This window comes from Lytechinus variegatus, chromosome 7, assembly GCF_018143015.1.
Source record: "Lytechinus variegatus isolate NC3 chromosome 7, Lvar_3.0, whole genome shotgun sequence".
Taxonomy (NCBI): Eukaryota; Metazoa; Echinodermata; class Echinoidea; order Temnopleuroida; family Toxopneustidae; genus Lytechinus; species Lytechinus variegatus.
Genome location: NC_054746.1, coordinates 1,509,923 through 1,528,408, shown reverse-complemented (window position 1 = coordinate 1,528,408; position 18,486 = coordinate 1,509,923). Strand labels below are relative to the sequence as shown.

The 18,486-nt window shown below is 35.0% G+C and overlaps 2 protein-coding genes across 3 annotated transcripts; one reads left to right on the top strand and one right to left on the bottom strand.

Moving 5' to 3' along the window:
* Positions 1–821: 821 nt before the first annotated feature.
* LOC121418169 (ubiquitin-like protein FUBI) lies at positions 822–4,549 on the bottom strand. 2 transcript variants are annotated; one of them, XM_041611891.1, is made up of 4 exons: positions 4,459–4,549; positions 3,334–3,415; positions 2,697–2,897; positions 822–1,048 (listed from the first exon to the last, which is right to left on the bottom strand). In XM_041611891.1, the coding sequence occupies exons 2-4, from the start codon at positions 3,406–3,408 to the stop codon at positions 923–925; spliced, it is 402 nt and encodes a 133-aa protein (XP_041467825.1). In that variant the 5' UTR covers positions 3,409–3,415; positions 4,459–4,549; the 3' UTR covers positions 822–922. The 2 variants fall into 2 exon arrangements, with proteins under 2 accessions (XP_041467825.1, XP_041467824.1); XM_041611890.1 differs by lacking the exon at positions 4,459–4,549 and adding an exon at positions 3,729–3,813.
* On the top strand, positions 4,166–10,941 carry LOC121418170 (protein FAM177A1-like; the record flags this gene model as incomplete). Its single annotated transcript, XM_041611892.1, has 6 exons — positions 4,166–4,277; positions 4,632–4,702; positions 8,586–8,852; positions 9,668–9,734; positions 9,979–10,076; positions 10,695–10,941. Coding segments are annotated over 6 exons (753 nt in total), but the record flags the coding sequence as incomplete, so codon positions are not given.
* Between the last annotated feature and the right edge of the window lie 7,545 nt (positions 10,942–18,486).

Here is an 18,486-nt window from a genome sequence, read left to right as displayed (position 1 = left end):
GATTTAGTATATAGAGTGCAAATGTGATTTTCATCTCATTAAAGGCAGCTTCGAAGCTGCCATTTTTTAGGCAACCATTGATCATCCCGTCACATATACGCCTATGAGAGGTTGCATCCCTCAACTGTGCGAGGATGGCAATTTTTGTGCCGATTTAAAGTCTTATAAATTCTAACTACAAATATGTTCATTGACCATCAAAATGGCATGTAAATTAAGTTCTTCCACAAGAGTCTGCTGCTCTCCATTGCAGAATCCTAATTGATATTATACAGAGAAGTTACAATTTTACCGAAATAATTACCATGCAGTCATATAACGACTTCAAACGGGTAACCACCGAAAATTTGTAAATGTTATATACTTAATCAGACATGAGTGAAGAATATCAATGGTTGCCTCTTATACTCAGAAAGAATAGCATCATCACACAAAGAACATTACTATGCCTGGATCAAGCCGTTTCTTGTATTCTCTGAAGCAACGTATCCTATGCATTCAACTGTGAACAAAAATCACACAAAAATGATACACGATTCTGAAAATAAATCTGTCACATAATGGTGAATTACTTTTTTCAAACATTCCTGAATCCTGAAATAATTAGCAAACTGACTTTGTGCAAACTTGTTTTTTTCTCACCTGGTAGTGCACTAGACAGAAATGGAAACCATTCTCTGTCATACAAAATGGAACATGAGAACAATACACATGCATGTACAAATCACATTCTTGGCTCAACACATTTTACATAACATTCTCATCATTCAACTTTACGTACCAGTGACAACTGTGTAATAAAAGACTCTCTACACGATCAATTTGCTGTTGCATATGAGCAGATTATATTTAATTATCTGACCAACATACTGACTATTTTACAAGTGTGTGTATGCAACGTTCTCTGGCATTGTAGGACAGCTTAGGAGTTGGAGTTGGGTCCACGCCTCTTGCCGAAGGTCTGCACAACGTTGACAAATCGGCGATTGTACTGCATGCGGCGCTTGGCACGTCCGACCTTCTTCTTCTTCTTCTCCTGGGGATCAACCTGGGGATAACAGCAAATAAAAAAAAAGAATATATCTAAGGATTAATTATAAGTCAAACATTACTTTTGGGGTTAGGGTGAGCGATAGCAAATAATGATCATAAAAGCTTTGAAGACGGTTCAATGGGGTGTTGCAAGAAAATTATAATCGATGGGTCTGGTCTCCAAAATAATGTCTTGCATTTAATTGCAAATTGTCTATTGATTGGTGATGTGCTTCTTACAAACAAGGTGCATATACTGATTTGATTGTAAACTAATAAAATTGATTGATAAATAGCGAAATTGTGACAGAAATTTGCAGCTGATACACTTTCTTGCAACACCCCTTATACATTAGCATGCATGAAATCAGATATATCACATTTCATTTCATTTCAATCATTTCCACAATAACTGCTGGCAGTAGATACAGTTTGTACATCTTGAAATATAAAAATACAAATTCATGAAAGTTGTTGTCTAATGGATTATCATGTAACTTCAAAGCAATCTTGTGAAGATAACCTTTGAGAAAGCATAGCTTATATTAGGTTCCCTATAGCTAGGCCTGGGACTTTCGGGTAGGTATTTTTTGTCTACGGGTACCTGTGGTAATTTTCGGGCGGGTACCCGAACATCATGTCGCATGAAATATGACTGGTGGAAAAACCCCATAGGTGACGTCATTCAGCCACTGCGCTGCAACTGCGCTGCAAGCGCTAGCCAATTTATGATTGAAAATTATATATAGTAAGCATGAGCAGTGCAAGCCTCCCATGCCCCATGCAGTATTCCATCAAAACAAGTCTACAATACTCTGTCACCTCGTACCAAAATCGACCTAGTCCTATATTCTATATGACTTATGAATGGTATTCTCGGAGGATCTAGGAGGATTTCACACCGATACCACACAGGTTAAGCAAATTTTGATTACTTCTCACTTTTCCGTCAAAACCTTACGAAGTAGAGTCCATATTACATCGTGTTCGTGAGTTTGTAGAATCGATCGCTACGTGCACAAAGTCAATTGAATTGCAGGTTTCGGAGCGTCGAATGCGCCAGCCAATCGCGATCGTGCTACCATTTTCAGTGTTTGATGAACTAAAAATGGTAACACTAACGTGATTGGCTTGCGCTTCATATGCTCAAGCTGCAATTGTGCAAAAGAAACATGGCGACGACTGAACGATCTCAGTCACATCATCACTTGAAAAAGTTGTATATTTATGGATATTTCGAAGGTAATTGGTGAGATTCAAAATGAGACTTGTGTACTTTTGTGATGAGTTACAATTATGTCTTACACTGCACAATACAAATCAAATACATATACGTTATACTGGTAAGCAATTTTCGGGTATCAGGTATTGATTTTTCTACGCGGGTACCCGAGGCTTCCGGGCGGGACCCAGGTACCCGGGTTTTAGTTCCACTCCCAGCCCTATCTATAGCATAAATAATGATATCAAAGTTGTTCATGAATTGAGCTATTTCCCAGTTTGAATGATTAAACAGGAAGACTTAGGTCAAGATCTCGTTATCTGACCTACTTAAATACCTGATAATTCCATGAAAATGAATTTCTTTTATAAGTTACACTTTTTATTCAATAGATGAATTTTACAGTGAAACAATAATAGGAAAACAGAAATATTTAATTTACCTTGGGGGTCTGGCCTCGCACTTTACCGGCACGGGCAAGGGATCCGTGAACTTTTCCTCCGAGCAGACGTCCAGAGAGTTCAAGGGTCATCAAGTCAAGAAGTCCATTCTGGGATAGGGTAAGGTCATCATCCAGGGGTGTGCCGCAGCAAGACAGGACCTGCTCTGAGGCTGAGAAGCCGGACAGCTCCTGGATTTTGGCCTAAATGGAAGAAGACAATGTCATGTATTTTATTCATAAGATCATTTTTCATGAAGTTTTAATCTTTGTGTTTCAAATCATAAAATGACTGTACTCTTTTATTTTCTTTCAAAACACACACAAGATTCTCCATTATTAAACCTTGACCAGACCAGGGGTACCCCCCCCTGCTCAATACTTTATGTTCCCACAATGCTTCCAGACATTTTAATATTAAGTCTCCACACATTCTCAGATGTAATTTCAAACAACCAAGTTCCAAAATGTTACCCAGCATTTTGTTTACACTTTACTGCATGTCAGTCTGACTTTCTTTGCTTATAGCTTTTGAAAAATGTTATGTTAAATTACCTGTAATTCATGCTTTATCACAAGTTCAATTTTAGATTCAAATATGCCCACCCTCATTTTTCCCTCTTTCAAGATTTATCTTTACCTTCAGATCGGCAACAGATTCTTCGCCAGTCACCTCAAGGGTGTGGGTCTCATCAGTTCGGACAAACAGTTGCATCTTGGTGCTGTAAAAAGGAGAAACAAAAATTAAAATAAGGCAAGTTCTCTTGTACCAGTTAAAGTTTGAGATAAAATTAAAAAGCAAAATAAGACTAGAGTCTAGTCTCTAGAGCCTACTGCACAGCAAAAAAACAAAAACAAGATAGATGCAGAGTTTTCTACTTTTCTCATGATGAACATGGATTATGAATTGACAAGTCTGTCCATTATCAAGATAATGAAATCATTAAGAGCGAACTATATTGCTTTATCAAGTGATAAAATATGGATTAGACCTAGTCAATATTCAATAAATTTATAAAATCATGCATCACTCACAATGTCTGATGATGTGGCTGAGAAAAAGTGAAAATCATGAAATAACTTATTTGAGAATGCGTATAAAAACTAGAGACAACGTAGCCGTAGGCCTAACATTAGATCTCTTATGAGAACAAAGCTAAATAAGGTTAAGCTGCAACACCCGTGTGAATTGTGACTTGAGTTGTGCCTGCGCCTGGGACAGTGGGATACCATTACCATGCATGCCTACTGTAGCCCGACTTAAAATTGAAATTGTTAATAATGTTATACAATGTAAGTTTTGAGTGACTATTTCCTGTTAATGTTGCAATTACATGGAGGGTTTATTGAATGTGAGGACATTTGAAGAAGTCAATCATGAGTGACATGTCAATATATGTCGCAATAATTCCACCAGTCACGAACTACCACTACCAGGCATGGCCATGAATGCGGGGAAAGCAATGCAATGACAATCGGCTTGCACTGCACTGCCATTGCATTCCTGTGCTGTAGATCTATGCACACACAAACCATTGCACAGCGCAGCGCACTGCATCATATCGCGTGAAAATGGAGTAACCGGTACGGGCAAACAAGCTCACATTTTTCGCTTTTATACAACAACATTTCATAATATATTTACAATTTTCACGTGTATTTATTTTCAGTAATATTTGAACTATCCATCAAAACTCAATTAAACACCATAAGGATCACAAATATCGCGAAAATATCATTTAGGTAAGGGCGTAATCATTGTCACCTTCGTTGGGCCACGATGTCGCACAGAAAAGGACCATTTCAAGTGCGCCATCTCTCGACCACCGATTGCTGAACAAAAATATTAAAGCCTTTGAAGTTTGAGTTAGACCCCAAATCAATGTTTTTTAATTTTTTTTTTTCCAAGTTAAGTATAAAATTAAACTTTAACTGCAGGATCCAGAGGAGGTACGGAATCTGAAAGATCACATACAACAACAGATATGTCTGAGGTTAATCAAGAAACGGTAATTATTGTCCTCTTTAGGTTCGGCCTAAATCTGTTTAATTTGAACATGAAATGCGCTGTAGATTAATTAGGTGATTTATCACGTGTGTATATCGAATGCACTGCTTCATGGAATTGTGAAAAATGTATGCTTCGTACTTGCGTAAGAATCGCACACCCCAATTTCAATTCAATTCAAAAATGGTCTTTATTGATAATCAAACATGTTAACAATCATACATGAAAAAACAGCAAAAGCTGGAAAGATCATGCTTACAAGTTGGTTTTGGCACATTATTAAGTACATAGTAAAATGCATTAAAAACGGTTATACATTTAAAAGTAAATACATTTTAAATAAGGCATAAAAGACAATGAACATGATGAACGAGTGAATGTAATATGATAATGGCAGACTTGAAGGAGAGGAGACTGACACTTATTTAAATGACAAAAATAATTTTATAATAGGGTGAGGACCATTTGCATTGCCTTTCTTAGTCTACACACTCATCTTTTGTTGAGTATGTCTACCAAAAAAGGCAATGGACTGTTTTTAAATCTTGTTGTTCTTATTGGAAACTGTTGATAGTTGTTTGTACGACGAAGAGATATGTTTGTATGTTTTTTTCGAGGTAGCCATGTCTTACACAATGGATGAGTTGAAAGAGATTTTGCAAATTTTTTACTTAGTGTCAGTCTTCTCTCCTCAAGTGTTGGTAAATTACATACCTGACATGCATTTGAGTATGTAATGTAATTATGTCCTAAGATAATTTTACATACTCTCCGTTGTATTCTTTCAATAGTATTATTTTGTTTTGCTGTAAGACTGCTGTGGAAAACTGGAGCACAATATTCTAAAATTGGTCGTATATAACCCATATATATTGTCACTAAATCCTTCAAAGGTAAGTTGAACTTTTTCAGTTTCCTTAACATATATAATTTTCTATTGCACCTCTTAACCAAGTCATCGACATGTAAATTCCATTTCAAATCAGATTGTATAATAACTCCAAGAATTTTGATACTTTCTACATTACATAAGGCAGAGTTATTAATGGCAAGAACCTCAGGAGTGATGGGGTTTTTCATAAAAGTAATATGTAAAGTAAAACACTTTGAGGGATTGAGTGACATATTATTTGATTGTGACCAGGATTGCACTGAATTGAGTACTGACTGTAATTGCGAATTGTCGGTTGATTTACGACATTGTACTAAAGACAAATCATCAACATATTTAAAATAATGTATAGGAATATTTTCACATAAATCATTTACCATAATTAAAAAAAGGATCGGGCCAAGTCGTGTCCCTTGGGGCACACCGGCATGATTAACTTTGATATCAGAAAAGATTCCATGATATAACGTACATTGCTTACGATGTTCCAAAAAACTTACAATCCAATTTATGATCCATGGTTTTATGTGCATATTAATCATTTTTTTAATTAGAATATTGTGATCCAGGCGATCAAACGCCTTTTTAAATATGTACATACAACAGTGGACACAGATTTTTTGTTTTCTGCATTGTCATAGAGATGATGTAATAGACCAACAAGATAATGTGATGTAGACAATCCTGGTCTGTTACCGAACTGATGCATATCAATTTGTTTCTCAATGTCTTTCAATAACCATTGAGCCATAAAAGATTCGGCGAGCTTAGCAAAATGTGAAGTTAAAGATATAGGACGTAAATTATTGATGCACGGTGGATGAGATTTTGGAATCGGAGTTACTTGACCGAATTTCCACTGTGAAGGTACTATTCCTTGTCTAAAAGATATATTGAGTATCCTAGTAACCGGTACACTCAATTCACATGCAAATTCTCTAATAACACGAATGGGGAGATCATCTCTGATTGATGATTTATGTAATTGCAATTTACGCAGTTTGCAATAGACTTGCCAACAACTGATCTCAGGACTTTCAAACTGAGAAGGTAAAAAAGCTGGTAGTGATCCTCTATTTAGAGGAGAAAGATCAGAAGCGATTGACACAAAAAAATTGTTGATTGCGTTAGCTGCTTGTTTACAATATAGATCATCTTCAATGTCAACATTAGGAATCGTGATTGGAATATTGTCTTGATTACCATTCGTAAGTATTTTAATATGTCTATACCAGGCTGAAGGATTATTTAATTTTTCTTTTTTTATACGAGTATTGTAATAATTAGTTTTTGCAACGGAGATAGCTTGAGCAATTTTATTTCTTAAATGTCTCCAAAGAGTGTCATTTTGTTTTTTGAAAGCCTTTTGTCGGTCACGTATAAGTGATTTGATAAAAGGTGTTATCCAAGGTTTATCAGTCTGACTAATTTTTACTTCTTGCGAAGGTAAGTATAAATCAAGTTTATTTGGAATGTCACCTACTATTTTGTGTGTTATCAATTTTCTTTTTAAGACCAAACTTCATTAGAATTATATGCACTTTATATCTTTATAAAAGCTATTGTGTTTGTTGTAATCTTCATCTCAAAATTCAAATTGGCAAGAATAAAATGCTATTCTCAGAGCTACCAAGTCCCACGCATTATGCGTGAGACTCACGCATTTTGGTCTCTTGTTCATCCCCTCAAATCTCTGTCTCACGCAACTATCACAACCTGTTCCCATATAAATTGTACACAATGTCTATGATCTCACTCAGATTCACAGAAAGTCTCACGCATAGCTGGTCTTTGAACTTGGCATCTCTGTATTCTACTCTAGTAATATAGATCTTGAATCGATATTAATGTGTAAAAAATATCATTTTTTTTCTTTAAATGTTTAACTTAATAAAGCATTAAAGGCATTATCCTGCCTGGTTTAAGTCACCACTCCATTCACTGCCGTTTATTTCATCAACGGCTGTGACTTCTTTCCTCTCCCATTGTCTTTGACTTTGGGATGGGGGGTCGGGCATGTCGGGTGTCCGGACACTTTATCTTTTTGAAGCCTTCTTTTTTGTCTGTGGATTACACTAAAAATATGAATTCATTACTTGTAATCATTATCTATTTTGTTCTTTATAATATTTCCCAACATTTTGTACTAAAAATTGATGAAACTTCGCTTGTAAATTTTTCCAAATGACATTCTAAAATTGATTGTCCGGACCAACAACCCGTCCGGATACACAACAACTGGGTATACTAGGCCCGTTTTGAAAGTCCATTTCGTGGTAAAAAACTTGAGGCTCCAGAATGAATTTGGATTAAATCAGCGATTTTGGAAGTGATCTCACTCTAGATTAATTGAAATATATTGACATATTAGTGATTAAAACATGTGCAGTGTCTGAGAACTAAGATTTAATGTGAGGCTGTGAGCTTGTTCACTGACTTTGTAGTCCCAAGCAAGCTTTATGCAGATGCTACCGTGTACACGGTGATGGAATTTAGTACACGTGCACTGACTTGACCGTGCGTGTACACATGTACCCGAAACGGGCCTACTTTGTACACAACAAATTGAACAAGCGCACACACACTGACACACACGAGAAGAGAGGTGACTTATTTCAGGACAAGGCCAGTTTAAAACAAAAGCTGAAGGGAAATTCAGCCTCCCAGAAAATTGTGAATCGTTCAAATAATTGAACGATTGTCTGGGATCGATGGAAAGAGAAAATTCAGGAGCTTTGCCGTGGTCTTTGGAAGCTTTACTAGTCTAGACTTGAGTTTAGTTTGGAATCATGATAGTTGAAGCCATGAATTAGATATCAGTGAGATATAGGCTAGCTCGTTATTTTTAAACAAGTGTAGATACCATTGCTGCACCACAGATTTTTTTCACTAGTCACGGTCTCAGTCCAATGATGACCTAAAATAAAAAAGTTATCAAGAGGGCACACCTTACTATGTCATCTCTGTCTTTATATAAATGTTTTATTTACAGGAAACTGGGAACACTGGCCAAGAAGAAGCCTCAGCAGTTCCAGTGAGCATCATCAGCAAGGGACCTGTGTATCCTGCTCCTCCTGAACATGGAGCATCAGGAGGGGATGATGGGTCTCAGAAGAAGGACTTTGAGAGCATCTCGTTGGAAGAGGTGAAGAAACCCAGGAGAATTATCCATTTCAGTGATGGGATCCTCGAGGAGTACAGCACGGATGAAGAGGATGGAGAAGACAAGGCAGTGATAGAGGAACCTCCTGTGGATCCAGTAAGATATGAACTTTGAATGTTTGGATGATGGTTTAAGAACATAGAGGGGTTTTAGTTAGCCATGAAAAGAAATGTTGGATAATGGAGTGGTAGAGATGAGAACTGAAAGGTGAGAAAGATGAGAATGAGAAGTAACTTCTAAGGTATGACTTTTATAAGGTGTAGATCTAGTTCTTAAAAAAAAGGTGTAGCTGCTCTGGTGTAACAGCATAGCATTTCATGTTCAAAGCAATTTGTCTGGTGATTCTCAGAAACAATGAAAATCCTTCCCTTTGATTTGCTGAATTAGTTTTTGAGAGCAAATGTGTCGGGGGAAAACAACTGGTAGATTGCTTTGTGAAAAGCTCTTGAGATCAGGAAGAAATTCAGTATCTCTTTCTTTGAAGAGAAAGGGAAAGAGATACTCGTGTATATATGCGAGGATGATATTCTTGCCAAAACCTGATGTTAGTCCAAGCCAAGGAAAATTACATCTTATACCAGTTAGGGGCAAATATCTTTCAAAATTTTGTAATAGAACTGTGATGATACTAAAATAAAGAAGGAAGGTAGGGAGAAAATGGAGAGCCCCACATATTGCTCACTTTTGGACACCGAAATGTAAGCTGTTCTTAAAATGATTTGCGAATATAAAGATATTAATTGAATCAACTATTTGAAGTAAGATTTTTAGAAAGGCAATCTCCGGAAATGACCCATTTCCCCTGCTATAGTAGTTTTTATAATTATTACATTTTTCATTTGGATGAGGAATGCTGTGCTCTCATTCTAAATATTTTGTAATTTTCTTTGCTCTACATATATGATTTTCAGAAAACTTTAGACTGGATGCCTTACATATGGTTCTACATGGTGAAAACAGGAGTAACGACTTACAAAGGTGAGATTGGTTGTTATCATACATTTTATAAAACTTTGTTCAACTTTAAAGTTATCTTTTAAAATTTTGTGCATGGAATAAATATTACTTGTTCCTGGTCATAAATGTTTTGAACAAAATGTGCATACAGCAATGATATTGATTGAGCATTGCCACCGCAGTCAATTTTGAATATTCGTGTAATTGAGCATGGCCATGAGATTTATGATGAATTACAACATTTTTATTTTTATTTTCTCAACAGTTTGTGATTACTTGGGGGAGAGACTGGCATACTTCTTTGGAATCACATCACCAAAGTATTCATATGCCCTCAGTGAATACAACAGACTAGAAAAAGAGGTATTAAAAATTTCTTGTGTCGTATTGTAATATTTTCATGTTTTCACCATCTTTTTGTTTCAAATAAGTTTGGTAAATTAAGAAATATTGATTTTGGGTGAATGGTATGTCCATACACTTTTTCCATTTAATTTCTTTATTTTTAAATGAGTCTGAATTTGTGTAGAAATCATTTTAATTGTTTCTTTCAGTGTGCTTGATTTAAAACCATATTAGGTAAACATAACTGTTACACTACTGGTACTTCCTGTATTTGCTCAAAATGTCTTAAATCTTTAATCAGTGAATGAACCATTATTGCACTTACATGTATGTCACTATGTATTTAGCGCCCTTATACCTGATCAGTCAGTAATTTTCATTGACTTATATTGCTCTCAGCAAAACAGATGCCAAAATTTACAGGAGCTTATAACAAATAGTGAAAATAACTGGATAATTGTTTCCTAAAATGCTTTTCATGATTGTGTCCTTCATTCATCAAGAGAACTCAAATTTATTTATGAATATGGAATGTATGTAAAAAGTTCAATACATTCCTGATCCATTGCTTATGTCTATGATAAAATGTTGGAAATACAACACATCCTTCATTCATTGCTTGTGTCCATATTTCAGGAGAGGGAAGAGTTGGATCGCCAGATGGCTGAAAGAGAAGAACAGAAGGACTTGATAGCAAGACAAGAAGCTGAGAGGGTGTTCCAAGCATCGTTGGCAAGTCAGCCTGAGCCAGGGTTACCCACAAGTACCCACTGAGATATATAGGTCTGTGCTGCTTGCTTATGTGGCGGTATCTCCTGGAATTGTTGTCTCGATGCAAAACTTTGCTTCCAGAAAATTGCAAAGATTTCTACATTCAAGAATATTGCAACAATTTCCTCAAGAAATCACCTTTATTTTCAAATTTAGACAATTTCTTTGATCCACAAGTTTGCAACTATTTCTTAAAAACTTCAATCTAAACCTAACTGGGACCTATTTCTACATTCTTGGAGGACAAAATTAGCATTTGTCCTCCAAGAATGTCAAAATAGGATTCACTTCTGTTTAATGTGTATTTAATGTGTAAGATGTTCCTTGCTGAAACTCATTTGTTACAAGGGAGACATGTTATACTTCAGTTTTAATTGAATATAATAATTCCATTTAATAACCTAGGAAAAGTAGGGACATAACATCATCCCACCTTGCATAACTGTGTTCACAAGATATAACTAAATTTTATAATTGAAAGAACTAAATTATATTTTATCACATTTGGATGAAATTTTTTTAATTTCTTTCTGTTTTATTTAAATATGTATACTTTTATTTTCCTCCTGGAGTTCCTCTTTAAGGATGATGTCACTTATCCAAGAGGAGACGAACCATATTTCACATTGAATAGTAAAATGAAATATCTTTAAAAATATTATGGAATTTCAAGATGAAATGAAAGATGGGCATGTGGTATCATCACCCCCATGATTAGGACCAGTTCTGGCATTTGAACTGCTCTTTAAAACAATAATTTCAACTGCTAATCATACTTTCCATTGATTATAAATGACTTTTACTTTTTTCTTGTTGAATTATACTCCTTTTTTGTATCAAATTGATGGAATTATCCTTCATTCATGAAAATCCATTCATCTTTTCTTTTCATCGTGCAATATTTTGAACATAATTGTACATTTAAATTTCATTTTGATAATTATTTATATTTCAGGGGTAAAAACATTGTTACATCAATGCCTTTTGTGATGTGTGATTAGTGTAGATATTGCCTTTATTCAACATATTTTTGTTTCCTCTATAATTAATAAAACTGTAAGTTCGGCCCTAGACTGCTGGTAGGCCTATACATATTTGTTTATGATTATTTACCATTTTAAAGCAATAATTGCTCAAAAGCACGATGCTCGTTTGTAATTCTTTTTCCTTCTATTTTGTGTTTGAGGATGGTTTGTTTTTTTGTTTTCCTCCCATGTGCCTTATTATTGTATGCATGTGATACCAATTCTTTTATGCTGGTGCATGTTCATCCATTTGGTTTCTACTGAAGTGATCCGTATTCTCATGTTTTGTTTGATTTTTATGCTGCGTTTACCAGTGAGGTTTACATTCCCTGTTTGATTATAATGCATTTACATTTTTTATGTCAGATATTACAATTTTCGTTACAATCTTATAATCTCGTATTTATATGAATTTCACATTGATTATCTTTTTTGAAATAATCTTTGATAGTATGTCAGTTTGTAGAATTGAAATAATATACATATAATGCATGGCACAGCTTGTATTAAAGTAAAGTACAGTACACTCAAGGTTTCCTTAGATTGTTGTGCATCTATGCACACATCATCTAAAAATAAACATACAGAGCGAGTGTGTTATTATTTTTATAAAACTAGTACTAAGTTGTATAAAAAAAAACAGTATTCGCTGACCAAAAATTCCATGTGATTCTACTCCCCAAAAGTGAAATTCCTTAAATCAAATCAAAGCAAAGCAGTTGAACTTGTGTAGACACTGACAGACCAAGTCCAATTAGGCCTAATTGTATTAAAGTCCAACTAGTAAATTACAATGATAATAATAAAAACCTCAAAAAATTTACTTCTGATTGGAACTTTGAACATGATGTAGAAGTAATGTTAGAAGTAAGGCTTTGAGAGTACAACTGCTGGACGAGAATGCTGCTCACTTTCCTTTTGTTATCGCCTTTCTGGCTATCAAATGATTCAGGCTTTCAGATTACAGCTGATGAGCTAGAATACAATTCTTTTCTCTCTTCTGTTTCTCACTAGGCTTAAATCTATTGGCCACTGATGCTCGTTATGTCCCTCTACTGGATACCTGCACTGTCTAATGTGATTGTTGTCATATTAAGTGTAGGATTTATGTACACTTACATTTATTTGGCGCCTTCAACCAACATTACAATATATACCGTAGTCTTAAGCGTGTTTGCTTGTGTTTTAATCAAAAGTACCACAAAGATCCATCTGATGAAGCATTTGTTTTCATTTTGATCTTTGCCATAGCAATTTCCTTGAGCAAGAAAGTTATCTGTATAATGCTGCTCTCAACCCAGGTGAGGTACAAAGGGACCTGGTAGGAATGTATTCCTTGAAACACAGTGCATGTAACGGCAGCTCTGCCTAAGCCAGGGTATTTATGCTGCATTTATTATAGAATGCTTGGAGACTTATAAAGTGAAGTGTTAAGTGCTATATATACAAGTATGATTATTATTAATATTATTGCCAGTCGTAATTTGGAATTAGTTTCCTGATGTAAATCTAGAATACCCTTATTGGGCATGGATTACTGTTTTGGATCTCGTACACGCGCCTGCTGTTTGACACTCTTTTCCCCTTTTTCTTATCTTCTCTGTTATTCTTTGTGAGACAATCTTTCCTCTATATGATGAGAAGACCGCTGTCAACGTCTTTCGATCATAAAATTGTCAGGTTTTATTCCACAGATGGCTTCAAAAATTTCTTTTATAATTATTACCTCAGTAGGCTGCTCATTCTGTATCTGAAACAGCTTCTGGTTATCACCTACTTTCAGTTAGGGACAAGTCTTAAACATGGCTAAATTTTGAAGAGTGCCTTTACCAACTGAAGATTAATGCCCAGAAGATCCAATTTAGCTTCAGTAGATGCAATAGTTGGTGAAATCTAAATATCTTTAGTAGATTCAATTCTTGGATGGTTTTCATTAATATGAAGTACTGTTAGCTGTCCTTATATGAGCTTGTATCCCTTGTCTCATTTTATATTGAAATTGTGGACTAGAGATTGATTTGTAAGTTACTAGGTACTAGCCCATGTGTTTCCTTGAACAAGTTTGTCAATGTGGCCTTATTCCTCCAAAGATTTAATGTCTCCCATTCAAAATTATTAGTTTTAATCACATTCAAATAGTGTATTTTTGTTGTATTCACAGAAGGATTGAAATATAAGGCAGTCTGAATTTTGGAATGGCTGAAGAATTTCAGAGACTGTTTTGAGGTCACAATTATTAAATTCTGATCATTAAAATCACTATTTCAGAAAATGTGTAATAGTAATGTGTCCTGAATAGTTTCAACCTAGTATCTAGATAGTATTATATGAAATAGTATGAATTTTATGTAACTGTCGAATGTGAAGGATATTTAATGTAATTCTAGTTTTCTTGTTCTCTTTTTGGATGACAACTGTACCTTCATGCATTAAAATGCAAGTTTATATTTTTTGTGGTGTATACAAATGTATACTTCAAAGGATATGAATTTTTGATCTCTTTATTGTATAAATGTTATTGACGTTGAACCAGGCTATGTAAAAAAAAGAAGAGAAAATTGCCTCTCACTACTATCACTTACATCAAATGCTCCAGTCACACCAGACCGAACAAATCTATCACGTTATTTATACAAAACCAACTACAAACCACTGGTCAAGTCGGAGTGACTGTCATGTAAAAGATTTGATTTCGTGGGTACATCTAAATTTCATTTACCACAGTTATATGAAAATCGGTTTGTCACCTTAACCAGGGGAGTATTACATGAAAGAAATGGACAATGATTTTCTCTGACAATTGTTATAAGCTACTTAAATCCTTGCATCTGATTGGCTCAGAACAAATTAGTCCATAGAAATCACTGGCAAGACGCTCCATGAAACTCTCCCCAGGATGGGCCCCAAGACAAGGGTAAATAAAGGACATGGATAATAAAGCAACATTGACTGGCCGCGGTGCGATACAACATATATCGCCCAAACTAGATTTGTATTGCCGGGGTCATAGACGAGGGTGATGTCAATTTAGGGAGGATGATACATGTCTTTATTCGCCCTCAGGCCAGTCAATATTGCTATTATTAACCAAATCAGACATCGAGAGCAAAAATACTTAAAATTTAGATATTCTAGAGTTTAAGAATGGGAATCTATTGTGTCATCATGTTGAGCAGACTGGGCCTCTGAACTTTACCAGTGTGACGTAACTGAAATGATGTGTCCCTAGCCTGGGACGGAGTATCCAGCGTTGTCTCAACTTGATTGACATTGTGACGTATAGCACCGCACAGTTCAAGGATGCGTATAAACGCGTAGAATACCCAGATGTTAGCTCTGCCTTATTGCCCGCTACATTTCCACACATTTTCTCATGGACTTTCCTGAGCAGTCAATAAATTGGGTCAGTGGATAAATAATTGGAAACTATTGACCTACCATTTGATCACAGTCATAAGCAAGCAATAATGTATTAAAGGTGCCCTGCTCAGATGTCTGATACGGTTAATAATGTGTTTTATTGCCTTAAGATATATGGGAAATCATAAATTTATGAACCTGTTTATGAAAGCAGACATCATTTCAGTGTCATTTCAGAAAAAGTTAACATTCCATGTTTTTGTAAACATGTAACCCGACTGTTCATTGAACTTTTTGAGATCCAAGTTTGAACTATGAACTTATATTGTATGCATGCTACATTTGTTTGAATATATATATGCTTATTTATATAATACTTTTGGAAGTTTGGATATTTATTTAAGATTTTTTTTATATACATTTCTATACATAACATGGATTAAAATTGTGTTTTGTTAAAAATTGTGTTCTAATTTGTTTCATCATTTGAATGTCAAAAACATATTTTTTAAAAATTTACTATCAAGCTGAACTTGGATGTTGATAAGTGTGAATGTGAGTATAATATAAGTTTACACAACTGAGCTATAGATGTTTACAAGGGTTAACCCCGACTTGAAAGTGATTTTTTTTAAGAGTGGCAAAATAGGAAAAAACATTTTTTATGGAAGTTTGAAATGATTTTATATGTGGATTTGTTTATTGTCTGAAACATTATTTTATTTAGGTCTTGCTTCTTGAGCTTTGATTCTCGGTCTCTATATCTTTGGCCTTCATAGAGTATTTTTGACATGAATCATTAACAAAGAGTGTTCATGGTTAAGTTTTCTCAACACATTATTCATGAAGAAGTGCAGATTTCATGACTTGACTATTGATAAATCCATATTTAATTACAAGACAGATCAGGAGTAAGCTAGTAACTGCCAATATTTCAGGATATACTTGTTTTATTCATTGATCAACTCATTACCCTTTTATCAGGGTTTCCAGCCGATCAGTGAATATCACTTTACTTTTTTCAGTCAGGAAAAAATCAGGTAATTTGATAAAATAATACCTCAAATCAGGGAAAAATACTTCCGAAATGGGGAAAAATCAGGAAATTTTGATCGGCCCAAAAGTCGAAAGCACAGTAGTCAGTAAGACTGTTATATTTTGTTGCATATCAAAACTACACCCATTGAATGACTGGTTATGGTATACTAATTAGTTTCACATTATTGTTTTTATACTGAAAATACATGTAATTCACTGCAACAACTTAGAAAACATGCGAAACTGGGAATGATTTTAAAAAAATATCGGGGAATTTTTCAACTTCATCAGGGAAAAATCAGGGAATTTTATTTACTTCAAAAGCTGGGAACCATGTTTATGGTACCAGTATACAGTTCTCAACTTCTTATCTTTCATCTCTCTCAATACTTGATGTATGATTGACTCCTCATTAACTCCTCATCATTCCCTTAGCTTTACATACCTCCCTCTCCCGTCCCCCTGCCTCTCTCTCTCTCTCTTTCTTCCCTCTCTCACATATCAATCTTCCCCCCCCCCTACACCCCACTCCAAAATTCAATAATGTAAAAAATTGTATCATTCTTTGTCCACTTATTTTTTTTCTCTTTGCCTCTTCCTTGAGGATTTACTGTTTCAAAATATTTACATAGGAATAACTTTTCAAGAGTCAAATGATATAATACAACAGGAATTGCAACTTCTTTTACACAAAATTGTTTATATCCCCCGTTATATCCATTATGATTCAAATAAAACTTCAAATATGAAACAAATTCAGTGATCAATCTCTTATTGCTCTTATTTAAATGTTTAAGGTTGCATTTTACACAATGATTATAGACTGCAATGTTTATCGTCAAATTAATAAGATTAAACTTTGGGTTTTCTATTTCACATCCAATTAACAATGTTTATCCACTTATAACTTTCTTGTACGACTTTATATGTTACGACTTCTGCTCACTGCTTCCATGGAGCTATGGATCGTATGACTCCTGGATATGTTCTTTCCTATCAACTGTTTGATAAGAAATAAATAAAATAATAAAAATTAGACGTCATAAAATTAATCAATGTTTTAGAATTAAAGGACCTTTTCATCAAGAAGTCTCGTGTATAGAATAAAGCAAGAGAGGGCGTTGTGTATGATCATCGATTTTGGTTGAAGATGATTATATTTGCACAAGATCCTACCATATGGAAACGCTCAATATTCATTGTTATGTGTATTAATTACATCATAAATGTGTATTAAATGTGTTCCCATCCCATAATTCTCCTCAGTGTAGCGAATATTACTTTAATTCATATGGGTTCATATGATGTTTCCCTCGCAAGAATTAAGAGGTACACCAATCAGTAGACCCATTTTACCATGATATGATAGGGATTAGCTATAGGTGTAAAATTTTGCTGAATGATTTCTCACGCAACTCTCTTTTCAGAGCAGTCTCTCAGATTGGGGGAGGGGGCCTAAGGACTGTGACATTTCCCCCTCAAAATGTCCACAAGAGGGGGGGGGGGGGAGGGAACACAATGAAGAGAGAAAGGGAAAAGTGGAAAATATGATTTTATTTTCTGAATATTATATTAAACTCTGATATAACAAAATAAAAAAATTGTCACAAAAACTTTTTTTATACCTTGTATGGCCTAGTAAATTCATGCCTCAGACTCTTCCTCATTATCGTGGTCATCATCATCAGCAGCAACAGCATGATCAACCGTCATCATCATCACCGTCATTGTCATCACCATCATCAATCATTCACCATCATTATCACCATCCTCCATCATCATCATTATCATAAATTCAGGCAATTCAGGTCTCGGCATGCATGCGTAAAGTTCTTTATAATTTTGACACACCTGACAATATTCACACACAGTAAAAACTGTGGTGTGAAAACTGACACCAGTTGGTATTAATAGAAGACCACACCCTGTGGTGTTAAGCTAACACCCTATAAGTTGAACATAACACCAAATAGTGTAAATGTAACAACCAAAGGTGATGAAATAAGACCTATAGGTGTTAAACTAACACTGTCAATTCAATACCGGTGTAAAATAACTGGTGTGGTCCTCTATGTACACCCGTTAACACCACAGTTTTTGCTGTGCATTGTCATTTTTATAAGTGTGAAGAGGCCGGGGGATGTAGCGCCCATCATTTGGATCACCATAATAGTAGTGAATATTGTTCATTACATTAATCTCTTTTTGCATCAAAATTAGTAATGCTAATTGAC